This window comes from Heptranchias perlo, chromosome 1 (assembly GCF_035084215.1).
Source record: "Heptranchias perlo isolate sHepPer1 chromosome 1, sHepPer1.hap1, whole genome shotgun sequence".
In the NCBI taxonomy this organism is placed as follows: domain Eukaryota; kingdom Metazoa; phylum Chordata; class Chondrichthyes; order Hexanchiformes; family Hexanchidae; genus Heptranchias; species Heptranchias perlo.
The window spans coordinates 93,740,377-93,754,705 of record NC_090325.1 but is presented as its reverse complement, the minus strand read 5'-3'; the positions used below and the strand labels follow the sequence as shown (position 1 = coordinate 93,754,705).

General features: G+C 43.7%; 1 protein-coding gene across 6 annotated transcripts in view; it reads left to right on the top strand.

Moving 5' to 3' along the window:
* LOC137324449 (kelch-like protein 5) overlaps positions 1-14,329 on the top strand; it is a 144,851-nt gene that overhangs the window by 112,811 nt on the left and 17,711 nt on the right. For all 6 annotated transcript variants that reach the window (XM_067988750.1, XM_067988770.1, XM_067988731.1 and 3 more), the window contains 3 exons: positions 2,881-3,067; positions 6,821-7,045; positions 8,610-8,772. In XM_067988750.1, the coding sequence (XP_067844851.1) occupies positions 2,881-3,067; positions 6,821-7,045; positions 8,610-8,772 (575 nt within the window). The remainder of the gene's footprint in view (positions 1-2,880; positions 3,068-6,820; positions 7,046-8,609; positions 8,773-14,329) is intronic.

Sequence of the window (14,329 nt, the reverse complement as noted above, 5' to 3'; positions counted from 1 at the left end):
TGTCCAGCAGGATGTATATTTCTATACTGGAATTTTGCCATGGGTTTTCAGAAAGTTCACTTAAAGGACAAAGGATTCTCAGTAGCTCCTAGATCTTTGGTATCCAGGAAAACCGCCAATTTGAAGGGCCATAATGCCAAATTGGGGAAAAAAATCCATTTGTGCCAGGACCAGAGCTTCTACCTATTGGGGTGTAATTTGCCAGCAATTTGATCATATCTATAAATTTTGCTTGGTGAGGGAATCTCTCCAAACTTGCTGAGAGTCCATGTTGCTATTTCTGTCTACCACCCACCTCCAGCAGGAAAAGCAATTGGGAAAAACTACAACATATTTCGGTTTATGAAAGGTGCCTGGACATTGGGCATATGTTTCGCTTGCTTAATTCTATCCCACGTTTTGACATGAAAAATTAATACTAAGTTATTCACATTCAATGTTTACATTGTTTGACAAACAAATAGGTGGTTCTGATTTCTTAAACTGTGGCCTAGCATTTCTGCTACTGAAAGAAACTCACTTGATAAACAATTGCAAAACATAAGCCTTTTGTGTAGACAAGACTTTGACCAATCTAGGGAGTTGTTTGTTTCTTTTGTAAACAAGATTCAAATAAACCCGCTTGTCAAAGAAATATTAGCAAATTGGGTCGTGAAGTGAGACTATCCTCTTCAGTTCCAGTCAGTACCTCTGATTCTCTGGCCTTGAGTCCCTCAACCTCCCTAGCTGCTTTCTCAAACTGAGTCAGGAAGTGTGGAAGCTTGGAATGCTACACGATCCTGAGCTTACTTTCACCTCTGTTCTGTAACCAAAATAATTTTCTTCTACTTCCTCAGCATTACCTGCCTCCACTCCTATCTCCTCTCTTCTGCTGCCAAAACCTTAGTCCATGCCTTCAACACTTCAGGGTTTGATTTCTCCAGCACCATTCTGGCTAGTCTTCCCATACCAAATCTTCACAAATTTCAACTCATCAAAAACATAAATCAGCCCACCGCCCACCTGCATTAAACCCCATATTCTTATCACTCCACCCTCTTTGAGCTCCATTGGCTCCCTGTGCCCAGCGTGTTAATTTCCAAATTCTGGTACTCATTTTCAAATCATTCCATGGTCGTGATTCTTTGGAATTCTTTACCCCAAAAAGCTGTGGAGGCTGAGTCATTGAATACATTCAAGGCTGAGTTAGACAAATTTTTGATCAGCAAGTGAGTCAAAGGATATGGGGAAAAGACGGGAAAGTGGAGTTGAGGTAAAAATCAGATCAGCCATGATCTCATTGAATAGCGGAGCAGGATGGAGGGGCAGAATGGTCTACTCCTGCTCCTGTCTCTTATGGTCTTATGGTCCATGGCCTCACCCACACTCCATTATTGATCTCCTTCTGCCTTACATTTCCACTTTTATAGTATCAGACTGCTCCTCACCCCTTGCTCCTTCTATTTCTGCATTAGTGGCTACTTGTTTAGCCATCTGGTATTCTCTGCCCAGTCCCCTTCGCTTTATCACCTCCCTCCCTGCATCCAAAAACCTCCTTGCTACCCTCCTCTTCGACCATGCCTTCAGTTTTCGATCCGAGCTTCTTAATACCCCTCCCCTATCATCATGCTTTGAGTCCACCAAATCTCTTTCCTCATCATTTCTCTCTTGAGATATTAACCCTGAAAATCTGCAGGGGTTGCATTACAACTTAAGTGCTGGGCTCTGCCTCTGCTATGACCCCGACGTTTACACAGTCAGAGAGAGGAGGCGGGTGGGGTATCTAGGTTTCAAGAGGCTGCTTATAATTTCTGGGGGGAAGATTTGATCCCTTATCTTCGGACTTCCAGTCCCCCTAGGTGGACCCCCATATCCTCCTTATCACTGAGGTATGCCTGGCCTCAGTCCCATCAGAGTTATAGTGGGAGTCCATCAGAATGGTCACAGATTTTCAGGGCCATTATCCTGTACGTGAGGAGTGTTACGATTGTGAGTTGTTATTTCCATATTTGTTCGCTATATTGATGCAGTGGTTGCTTTTTGGACCAATTGTTGAGATCTTTCCTTGGGACATCTATAAGGCAGCTGCCTGGAACAGTCTGAATATCTTTTTAGTAAGATTCTTGCCAACTCAGGACAATAAGCACTTTGTTCTGGTATGTATTCCACAGAATCACACCAATTTCTGCACTACTCTGGTATATCCAATTAGCCCATGGAATTCGAACAAATGAGTAAATAATGTTAATTAGCTGCTCCTTCTTTGAAAGAAGTTCATTCTCCTCATGCAAGCTCTCTCCTGACCTCCTCTTCATTCTTATTGGAGTGTTTACTGTGGATATTTGAGTGTCCTCTCTGTTACTTGCGGTGTCCATGTTACCTTAAGATTTTGTTCAAAGGAATAAAGGTATGACCCAGAATTAAGCCTCATTGTCTCACTTGACCACATATAAGCACATTTCTTAGAAGTAATGTCGCAAAGTGTTCTTTCCCTCAGGACAGTGGAACCTACTATTTGTATATGGAGGATGAACTTATTTGAAAGAATGAGGAAGACCATAGTGGGTAATCCTACATTTTTAATGGACTATTTGAGTAGTACCAATCTTAGTTTTTCATTGTAAATATAATACACAATGCAGTAGTTCACTGAAGCATATTTAGTTTAATAGTTTTATAGCTAAGTTTATTGCAAAGTAAAATCTCTGTAGTACAAATTAATGTAAAAATATAAAACAAAGGACTATCATTTTACAAATGGAAATTTTAGGGAAAATGAAGAGATTGTGATTTTTTTAACAGTATGCAAAATATTTACCTGCCTGTTTAAGTTGAACAAATGTTTAGCATTTCTTTTAGTTCAAGCTGGAAGTTTGTTTGAATTTGAATTGTTCCTAATAGTTTCTCGCAGACATGGAGAACAATATACTATTTAGGGATGACATTGAATGCCAAAAACTCATCATGGAAGCAATGAAATATCACCTGCTACCAGAGCGAAGAAACATGATGCAGAGTCCTCGCACGAAACCTAGGAAATCTACCGTGGGTGTGCTGTTTGCAGTTGGAGGAATGGATGCAACGAAAGGTACCCAGTATTATATATTTATTAATAATCTTGAACTCATGTAGGATCATCTAGATTTTTATTTTGGTGACGACCTCTCCTGTCTAATATTGCAGATGTATCTGTTTTGCCTAAGACATCTCATGCTTGTAACCTTATGTGGGTTGTTTGTACATTGTTTCTGTATTCCCCCTTCTCCCTAGTGAATTAATAAAGGGGTTAGGATTGGAGACAATTGACAATCTTGTTCTGGCCTTGCATAGTGCAATATAGGACTGAAAGGATGTTGCCCATCTTTTTCCTCTTTCCCTAAAATTGGTTGGATGACCTTTCTGAGGTTCTTTGATTCGGATAGGAAGTGCCTCACCAGAGATATTTTTAACACCTCAGGCAGCTTGAATTCCCTTTCGAGTGCTGTTGGGGTTTAAGTTGTCCGCACTCAATGAATTGTTTGTTCATTTCAATGTGTTACTTTAACAACTTTTGAATCTGTCTCCCACTACTAGGGCATTTTTTCTAGATTGTTCCAGATTGATAAAGTAGTAGATATACTTTGTTGCTGAATACTACTTCTAATTGTTACTTCAATGTATTTTGTACTCATTAAAACATGAGAAACTGGCATTGGGGAATAGAACACCTTTCCCATTTCTGGCATCCAGTGACAGCATCTAGCACTCCCAGGTCAGCTATAGCACATTCAGCTGTACAGCAAAACTCCCTCTATCCTGTCCCAAATCAGATAATATTTACAATAACATGAGCTTTTGCAGATGCTAATTGATACTTCTTCTGTTTCATATCTCCACGGACGATCCCTACCTTCCGCCTATGTTTTGATTGAGTGGATTCGGCCCACCGTAAAGTAATACTTGTGGTTTGGGACTTTGTTACTGGAAAGTTTAGAGGGATAGAGCTATTCATAGCATTTATTGTAGTAATTACAGCAGAATATTCATCTTTAGAATGCTGATTCTCCCAAGTAGAGCAGCTGTATAGTCCTCTGGTCAAACTGTACCTTTGTCCACTTACGTTCACTGAAACATAGAGGAGACATTTAAGCTCTGGAAACATGTACGGAAAAGAGCCACAAGGACTGAGTATTGAGGAAGGACTGGAGAAACTTGAACCTTTGAATCTTGAAAAGAGACAAACAATGGGGCCTCATAGAGATATATAACAGTAAACAATGCAGAAAAAGTAAATCCAGAACACTATTTGAAGCTAAACCATGACAGTAGGATAAGGGGAACAGGTTCAAATTTGTGAAAAGCAAATGGATTGACATAACAAAGTTTTTCACACAAACAATCCTGTTGATTAGAGGCCAGGACTTGAGGTTGTCAGAACCAATCGACTAATCATCGCTTTCTCTCACTTGATTGCATATGTGCCTCAGGGATCGGTGCTGGGTCCGCTGTTATTTGTTATTTATATTAATGATTTGGATGAGAATTTAGGAGGCATGGTTAGTAAGTTTGCAGATGACACCAAGATTGGTGGCATTGTGGACAGTGAAGAAGGTTATCTAGGATTGCAACGGGATCTTGATAAATTGGGCCAGTGGGCCGATGAATGGCAGATGGAGTATAATTTAGATAAATGTGAGGTGATGCATTTTGGTAGATCGAATCGGGCCAGGACCTACTCCGTTAATGGTAGGGTGTTGGGGAGAGTTATAGAACAAAGAGATCTAGGAGTACAGGTTCATAGCTCCTTGAAAGTGGAGTCACAGGTGGATAGGGTGGTGAAGAAGGCATTCAGCATGCTTGGTTTCATTGGTCAGAACATTGAATACAGGAATTGGGATGTCTTGTTGAAGTTGTACAAGACATTAGTAAGGCCACATTTGGAATACTGTGTACAGTTCTGGTCACCCTATTATAGAAAGGATATTATTAAACTAGAAAGAGTGCAGAAAAGATTTACTAGGATGCTACCGGGACTTGATGGTTTGACTTATAGGGAGAGGTTGGATAGACTGAGACTTTTTTCCCTGGAGAGTAGGAGGTTTCGGGGTGATCTTATAGAAGTCTATAAAATAATGCGGGGCATAGATAAGGTAGATAGTCAAAATCTTTTCCCAAAGGTAGGGGAGTCTATAACGAGGGGGCATAGATTTAAGGTGAGAGGGGAGAGATACAAAAGGGTCCAGAGGGGCAATTTTTTCACTCAAAGGGTGGTGAGTGTCTGGAACGAGCTGCCAGAGGCAGTAGTAGAGGCGGGTACAATTTTGTCTTTTAAAAAGCATTTGGACAGTTACATGGGTAAGATGGGTATAGAGGGATATGGGCTAAGTGCAGGCAATTGGGACTAGCTTAGTGGTATAAACTGGGCAACATGGACATGTTGGGCCGAAGGGCCTGTTTCCATGTTGTAAACTTCTATGATTCTATAACATGAGGCAAAAAAAATTAAATTGAGTTATTAGCTTCTAAGAGTCACAGTTACAGGTGTGTTTATTTAGTGTTTTTTTCCCCTGAAAAATCAATATATACTAAGCTACTAAAATGCAGCTTTTAAAAAAACTTTTCATTTTCCTCAAAGGAACTTTTTGGGGTATGCCCAGCTGTTGTGTTATGTGGTTAATTTTCTTCAAGACTGGTTGCAGCTGCTTTGTTGAGAATGGGGTGTATGTATTAACTGGTTTAATTTGGGCAGTCCTGTCACTGTATTTTCAGATTTATCAGGGTTTGGAAATAAAATGGGGAGTAGGGTATTGTGATGATGAGGTTCTTTAAATTTATGCTCAGAACTCTAGAAGCCTCCAAAGGCTGGAAAATGTAACAAATAGGGTGCATTAAAAAAAAATCTGGGGTGGGCTATAATGCCCATCCCAGACCTCTTTAGAAAATATATATCATACTTTCAGTGATCATAACCCCCATCTGGAATTTCTAGATTCATCACTGCTGCAAATTGCACCTTTGTGTACCTCAATAAAATGATCAAGGTCATAAATGCATACCTGCAGCTTAAGTCACAGCAAGCCTATGTCCCACTGCACTTTTAGAATTGATCCTTGTTTTCATGTGTCATGTGGCTTCCCAACCCCAGACTGGAGTCCCTCAAGGATCTAGCCTTGGCCCTTTCTCACCCTCACCTACATTTGCCCCTTGGTGACATCACCTGCTGACAGGGGGTCCGCTTCAAGTTGTACATTGATGACACCCAGCTCGACCTCTCCATCACTTCTCTCAACTCCGTAACTGCCTTTGTGCTGCCAGACTGCTTGTCCGACATCCAGGGGTTGATTTTAACCCGGAGCTGCACTATTGGTGTCTTTTGGATGAGACGTTAAACCGAGGCCTGCTTTATCCTCTCAGGTGGACATAAAAGATCCCATGGCACTATTTGAAGAAGAGCAGGGGAGTTCTCCTGGTGTCCTGGCCAATGTTTGTCCCTCAACCAACATCACTAAAACGAGGACCAATTTCTCCCCCAATAAGTCTGGTCTGACCACACCTGCGGTGCTGTGTATAATTCTGGTTGCTGTACTGCAGCAAGGATATCCAGGCATTGGAGTTATTACAGAACAGGGCAACAAACTGATAGCTTCCTTATAATAAAATCTTATTTTCAGTTTAATCCTATTTTCAAAGAACTTTTAAAATGCATTATTAGTATTTTTGATTCTTGATTTCTTTGGGCATTACAGATTTAAATTAAAATGGCAGCTTTCACCATTGTGTGACTAACTTTCTTCAAACCCAGAAGTGACTGTTTTTAATAATTTTGTGCATTAATTTTGACTCTGTTCGGATTTTTGTATAGGTGCCACAAGCATTGAAAAATACGACCTTCGTACCAATACTTGGACACATGTGGCTAATATGAATGGGAGACGACTACAGTTTGGTGTGGCAGTGCTGGATGACAAACTTTATGTTGTGGGTGGTAGAGATGGACTGAAGACACTAAATACTGTAGAGTGCTACAATCCAAAAACTAAAACCTGGAGCATAATGCCTCCTATGTCTACACATAGACATGGCCTTGGTAAGTGGCACCAGGCGTAGAATACACAAAAGGTTCCAAAAGCAAATAGAGTAATCTAGAGGTCTGGATACCTCTGCTGTCTTTCCTATTCAGTTATTTCCCATGGGCAAGTACCTTGTGTTAGCTTGAGGGAGAGAAAATCAACAGGGATAACCAATGCTGACGTAAAGTACCTCTCAAGTTGACTGATACAGAATACTATTAACGTGACAGCTGTGGTTAGCCTGTCTTATGATTCAACCAAAGAAGGACGACACAGAGGCAAAAACAAGGATCTAAAACAAGAAAATTATTTCAGGGAAAACACACTGTCAAACAGCTATGTGTCAACACTGGAGTTTAGATGTAACAATAGTTTACATTATATGGCTGCTAATTTCTGTAATATAAATTATTAGAGTGTCCCATATTTCTCAGCACAATTTACAAACAATAGTGCAAAGTATTAAAACAGTCACAGTTACTCTTTTAGTGCGGTTAAATTATTGTTAATAAATTTATTTTTACTATCATTTGTCGACTACTTGAACTTCCAATGACTTATATACCTATCTTATGACCTCTGAGACCTGATCAGCATGCAGTCAGTCAATTAGTAGTTAAAAGCGTGTGTATTCTAAATGTCAATAACATTGAAATAAATTGAACAAAATGAATAATCATGTGGCTCATAACATTTGTTTTAGATAAAGCCCTGTTGTGACATAGTTGTTAATCCTTTATCTACTATATGTCCTATGTAGATTGCAAAACAATTACAAGATTTCTACCGTATAAGCTCTGCAAAGGAGATTTTCTGCAAAGTTCCACCCTATGATATAACATTGGAATGCACAAAATAGTAGAAAATCCCTTATTCAGTTTTTTTTAACTATAATCTTTATGTATTTATATTGAAATCTATCTTCAGAACAAAGGGCATGAATTTAGTCGGGTAGCCATTGATGCTAAAATTCATAAATTTAAGGTTAAGTATAATGTGAAATATTTAATAGCATTGATGCTGTACAGAAGGGGGGACCGCCAGTCCTGAGGATTGCAAGCTCACCTTTAGCATTAGAACAGGGGCTCCTGTGTCTCTTGCACTAAAAATGCACCCTGTGGGGAAAGGCTTGATAGACAAAAGCACCAACATCAAGCTGCTGTTATTGAAGCTCAGAGTTTTTCTTTCATTTTAAAAATATTAAATTTACCATCTACTAACAACATTTGGGCCGTTAAATTTTGTTTTGTGTCCAGGATTCAAGGTTGCAACAGGGGGTGAAATGGGTATCAGAAGAGAGGAAATGTTTTGTTTCTGCTGCTGTATGATTTGTATGCAGTTTAATATGGCAGCTACTGCTGGAAGGAGATTAAGGATTTTGGTATCTATCAAGAATGCAATGTTCATAAGACAGAGTTAATGCTATTTTTAGAATTCATTATGACTGGAAATGGGAGCAAGGGAAAATTGCCAGATTTTGTTTTCTTTTGCAATGTTTACTGCATTTATTATCAAACTTTTGTAACTTCCAAATATAAATTAAATTCTACAGTCTGATGAAAATATTCTGTTCGTTTATAGGTGTGGAAGTACTGGAGGGTCCTATGTATGCTGTAGGCGGACATGACGGTTGGAGCTATCTAAATACAGTTGAGCGATGGGACCCCCAGGCTCGGCAGTGGAACTTTGTCGCCAGTATGTCAGTGCCACGAAGTACGGTTGGTGTAGCAGTACTTAATGGAAAGTAAGAAAAAATTGTTGATGTACTTTATTCTTCATTACTGTGTAAATGTAGGAAATTGTGAAAATCTCACTAAAACTAATAATCCATTTGTCAGTGTTAGTTTTTTGCAGAGTTTTGTAAAGAACTGAATCACAACATGCTCTGTTTAAAGTGATGTATTCATCATTACTCTCGTACTATAATCCACTGAAATAGATGATTGAATTTTAACAGATTTACCCAACAAAAGCTAAGATTGTGTAGTTTATTCTGTTTGTTTAGTCGATTTACTTTTTTGGTCTGTCTTCCTTTCTTAGATTTATTTTGCTATTTAAATTGCTTTGAACAGGGTATTTGCACAGATCTGGAGGCTTTCTTCTGGTTCAAAATTGTTTGAAAAGCCCCCTCACAAGTACCCACACCCCTAGAAATTAACCGTTGCCCTTCTCAAGAATGGTGGCTCCAACTTCCTATTTTCTAAAAAACTTTGGCAAGAAATTGGTTTTCGCCCAAATCTAGGCGCGATCTAGTTGTAGTACATGCTGCATACTGCCTAAAGAGGCCGGTGGCAGGACCACATGAAATTGGTTCGCCGACCTCATTTGTTTAATACCGCTGAGCTGCAGGCTCCAGTCGCCACCCTAGAGGCAGTTTGATGGTCCTGGGAGGCACCAAGATCGACTGAACCAACCAAGATCGTAAGGACAATCGGTTAGGAAGGGGAAGGCAATCGGGAGGGGGGCGAGCAGCAGCTCACAGATTTACTGTGGAGCTGGGAGGAACAATCATCCTCCTTCCGGCTCCACAATAAGGTAAGTATAAAAAATTAAAACTAACCTTTCTGGTGGCAGCCTCCAGCAGTCACTTTAAGGACCACCGGCTGCCAAGTGCCTAGGAAAACTGACTGTAGTCATGCACAATCCAGTTTTGCAAAAGGGGCCTCAAACAGGCATCAGGCCCTCTATTTGCATATGCAAATAGACTAATGCCTGTTTCAGCCGTACGCACTGGATGCCAATGGAGAAGCCTTTACGAATATGGCGTGTGGTGCACTTCCAGCGTGGAATGAGCACGCACATTCCCCTGCCTCTAAAATAGGCTCAGCATGATCCAATTTCTAAGCCTTTAATTCCAGTGTTGACATCATAGGGCAAATTCAACAATCATATCCAGTGGGACAGCAGGTGTACAATCAGTACAGAGAGAGCAGAATTGAGAGAGCAAGCCCTGCAGCAATTCCTTTCTGGACTGTAATTCAACAGTCTACATTTAGTGAGCTGAAGTGTCTCCACCCTGTTGGAAATATAAACAGAAAATGCTGGAAATACTTAGCAAGTCAAGCAGCACCTGTGGAGAAAGAAACAAAGTTAATGTTTCAGGTCAATGACCTTTCATCAGAACTGGAAGAAGTTGAAGATTAAGGTTTTAAGCAAGTACAGAGTCTGGGAAAGGGGGGCGGAGGGGAGGGGAAGTAAGAACAAAAGGGAAGGTCTTTGATGGGGTGGAGGGCAGGAGCGATTAAATGACAGAGGACATGCTGGTGCAAGGCAAGGAGGATGATAATGGGACAAGTAAAGAAACAAAGATGGGTCTAGAGGAGCTGTAAATGGCAACAGCAGAACTATTACCACTTGCTGTCCGAGAAAATGGGAGCAGTGGTTATGATCTGAAGTTATTGAAATCAATGTTGAGTCCAGAAGGTTGTAAAGTGCCTAATCGAAAGATGAGGTGCCGTTCCTCGAGCTTCTGTTGAGCTTCATTGGAACAGTGTAGGAGGCCGAGGACAGAGAGGTCCAAGTGGGAGTGGGACGGGGAATTAAAATGGCAAGCGACCGGCAGGTCAGGGTCACGCTTGTGGACTGAGCGGAGGTGCTCAGCAAAGTGATCACACAGTCTGCGTTTGGTCTCCCCAATGTAGACGAGACCACATTGTGAGCAGGGAATACGGTATACTAAATTGAAAGAGGTACAAGTAAATTGTAGCGCTGAACTTTTACGGCTCTGGTTCCTTTTAGGCCGCTACTGGCGATATGTGCAACATCTCACAGTTTGCAGTGCACTGCTACATAAGGGAGGTCATTGAGGCACTGTATGAGCTGCGCAACAGATTCATAACGTTCCCGCTTGACAGAGAGAAGCAGACTGAACGAGCACAAGAGTTTCGCTCGCATTGCAGGCTTCCCCATGGTGCCATTGACTGCACACACGTTGCCATGTGTGCTCCACATCTCAACTCGGCCATCTTCATGAACAGAAAGGGATTCCACTCCTTCAATGTACAGCTGGTGTGCGAACACATGCAGCGCATCATGCGGGTCAATGCCTGCTTCCCTGGCAGCAGTCATGTCGCCTTCATTATGTGGCAGTCCAACGTCCCACCCATCTTTCAAGCTGCATGGCAAGTCAAAGGCTGGCTACTGGGCAATAAGGGTTATCGTCTCATGAGGTGGCTCATGACTCCGGTCAGGAACACACTCACACGTGAGACGTCAATGAGCACACCATTGGCGTCCTCAAGCAACGTTTCCGCTGCCTGGACCGTTCTGGTGGAGCCCTGCAGTACTCTGCTGAGCGGGTATCAAGATTCGTCGTTGTGTGCTGCATGCTGCACAACCTCACCCTCATGAGAGGACAGCCCTTGCCACCGCCTATCCAGCAAGACCCTGAGCCACAGCCAGAGGCAGAGGAAAAAGAGGAAGAGGAAGAGGCGGAGGAGGAGGAAGTGGAGGAAGAGGCAAGTAGGCAACAAGGTGGCACAGGCCCTTTCTGCCGGGGCTCTGCATGCTCACCTTATTCATGAACGATCATCAACGACACGTCCCAAGTCTCCAACAGTCCCTCACGCCTCACCTTTCCTCTACCACGTGACCATCAAATTGTCCTCCTTATGATTACACATTGCTTCCTCCCACAGCTCATCGCATAAATAAAAACCACCACCAACTGCGACTTCAAATACAAATGTATAAATTTACACATGAAATCATGTATACAACATTACACTATTTACCATTGTGCATTCCCTTAGTGCCTGACGTTTGTGTGCCTTTTCCTTTCCTAGTGCTCCTACGAGGTGCATCTCCAGTGGCTGGAGCACGGGTGGTGGAAGGCTGCTAGTCTTCAATTGAGGAGCATTCAGATTGACTTGGAGGATGACCTCGAGCAGCTCTGGGCCGGGAGGATCCGGCTTCAGACTGCACCATCTCAGCATGAGCCGCAGCAGTCTGGGCTGGATGGCCGATAGGCAACAATAGAGGCACTGGCAGAGTGGCAGGGTGGGAGCAGGAATGCTGTCATCCTGAGAGAGGACAGCAGGGTTCGTGTGGAGCTGGAGCTGGACTTCTCCATGCCCCTTGTCATTGTGCACAGGCTTTCGGGCAGGCTTTCCAGTGCACCAAGCATTTGGTTGTGTACGCCCATCAGCATTCTTCTGTAGCCTGGCCCATTGATGTCATCATCTGACTCCTCTGCAGCAGAACTATTGAGTGACCTCTCCCTCCGGCGAGCTGGCACCTATGGTATCCGATCCCCCCACCCTAGCTCCTGCGCACTTGTGCCATGGTGTGTCTCCACGTTCAGATCCCTCCTCTGACCTAGCCTCTAAAGGACATGCAGTGTCATTTTCTGAGCTGGTGGATGCGAGTGTCAGATCAAGTGATGGTGCAGATTTATTGTTCCTGTCTTCCTCCTCCTCCTCCTCCACCTCAGACGGTGCCAGCTGCAGTCTTGGGTACCTGCAATGATAAAGGAGGCGGGTTGAGTTGTGGAGCGGGGAGAGGAGCAAGTAAGACATGCGTGCAGACAGCATCTGCAGCACGTCAGTCAGGAAAGATTGTGGGATGAGGGAGATGTGGGAAACAAGAAGGAGGGTTAGATATGCAGCGACTCTCATCTTCGATACTTCCAGCGCCATCAGTGGCCATGGCCACAGCGACAGCCCACACAGTGATCCCCAGCGCAGTCTCCTCCATGGGGGTGAGGACGTGTAGACATGCCTGTCCTTCATCCATTCTTTGCTGCTGCCAGCTGTTATGCGCCACCTTCTCCTGCAAGACAGAGGGAAGTGTGTCAGCAAGTGTCCTGCAAGATGTTTAGGGTGCCTGTCATGGTTGAATAGCTGCCAGTGTGTGTGACCTGTGGGTTGTGGGTGTGTGGATTGCAAGAGTGGTACTATGTGAGGGTAAGATGCAGCATCTGAAGTGCAGCATTGTGTATGGATCGGAAGCGTTTCTTGATGGGTGGATGACAGGGGGTGTTGTGAGTGGAGCAGTGGTGTAGTTGGTAGGATGTGCCACTTGACACTTGCATTCACTCACCTTGACCATTCGTGTCAAATCATTGAACTTTTTCCTGCACTGCATCCACATGCGTGGTGCAATGCTCCTGGCATTCACCTCCAGGGCCACTTGCTCCCACTGCCTCAGCATCTATTGTCTGGAGGGTCTCCTGTCACCCCGCGGGTACAGGATGGCCCTCAGTGCGTCCACCGAGGCCTCCAGTTTGTCATCGGAGAACCTTGGTGCACGCTCTCTTGCAGGTTCACTTGTCCTCTTCCACCGATTGCATTGACAGTGCATCTCCCCTTTAAGAGGTGCAGGCCGCCTTTAAGTAATGCTGGCCACGCCCCATATCTGGCCCCCTGCTGATGCATGCAGCCACTCAGCAGCGCAGGTAGCGCTGGCTGCACGCAGGAATTAGATAAATGACCAGGCAGCACGAATCTCAGGTGCTGCCTACTTCGCAACGACCGGGCGCAGGTTAATCACGCACCACGACCCCCCGCGCCCGGATTCAGGGGTTATCGAATTTAACCCCCATGACATTTCAGCATTTTAAGTTACCTAAACCAGCAGTGTAAGAAGTTGAGTCAGCATGCACACTTAATGGCTAATCATCCCTAAGTTTTTTTTTATTCGTTCATGGGCTGTGGGTGTCGCTGGCGAGGCCAGCATTTATTACACATCCCTAATTGCCCTTGAGAAGGTGGTGGTGAGCCGCTTTCTTGAATCGCTGCAGTCTGTGTGGTGAAGGTTCTCCCACAGTGCTGTTAGGTAGGGAGTTCCAGGATTTTGACCCAGCGACGATGAAGGAATAGTGATATATTTCCAAGTCGGGATGGTGTATGACTTGGAGGGGAATATGCAGGTGATGTTGTTCCCATGTGCCTGCTGCCCTTGTCCTAGATGGTAGCGGTCACGGGTTTGGGATGTGTTGTCGAAGAAGCCTTGGCGAGTTGCTGCAATGCATCCTGTGGATGGTACACACTGCAGCCACAGTGCGCCAGTGGTGAAGGGAGTGAATGTTTAGTGTGGTGGATGGGGTGCCAATCAAGTGGGCTGCTTTGTCCTGGATGGTGTCGAGCTTCTTGAGTGTTGTTGGAGCTGCACTCATCCAGGCAAGTGGAGAGTATTCCATCACACTCCTGACTTGTGCCTTGTAGATGGTGGAAAGGCTTTGAGGAGTCAGGAGGTGAGTCACTCGCTGCAGAATACCCAACCTCTGACTGCTCTTGTAGCTACAATATTTATGTGGCTGGTCCAGTTAAGTTTCTGGTCAATGGTGACTCCCAGGATGTTGG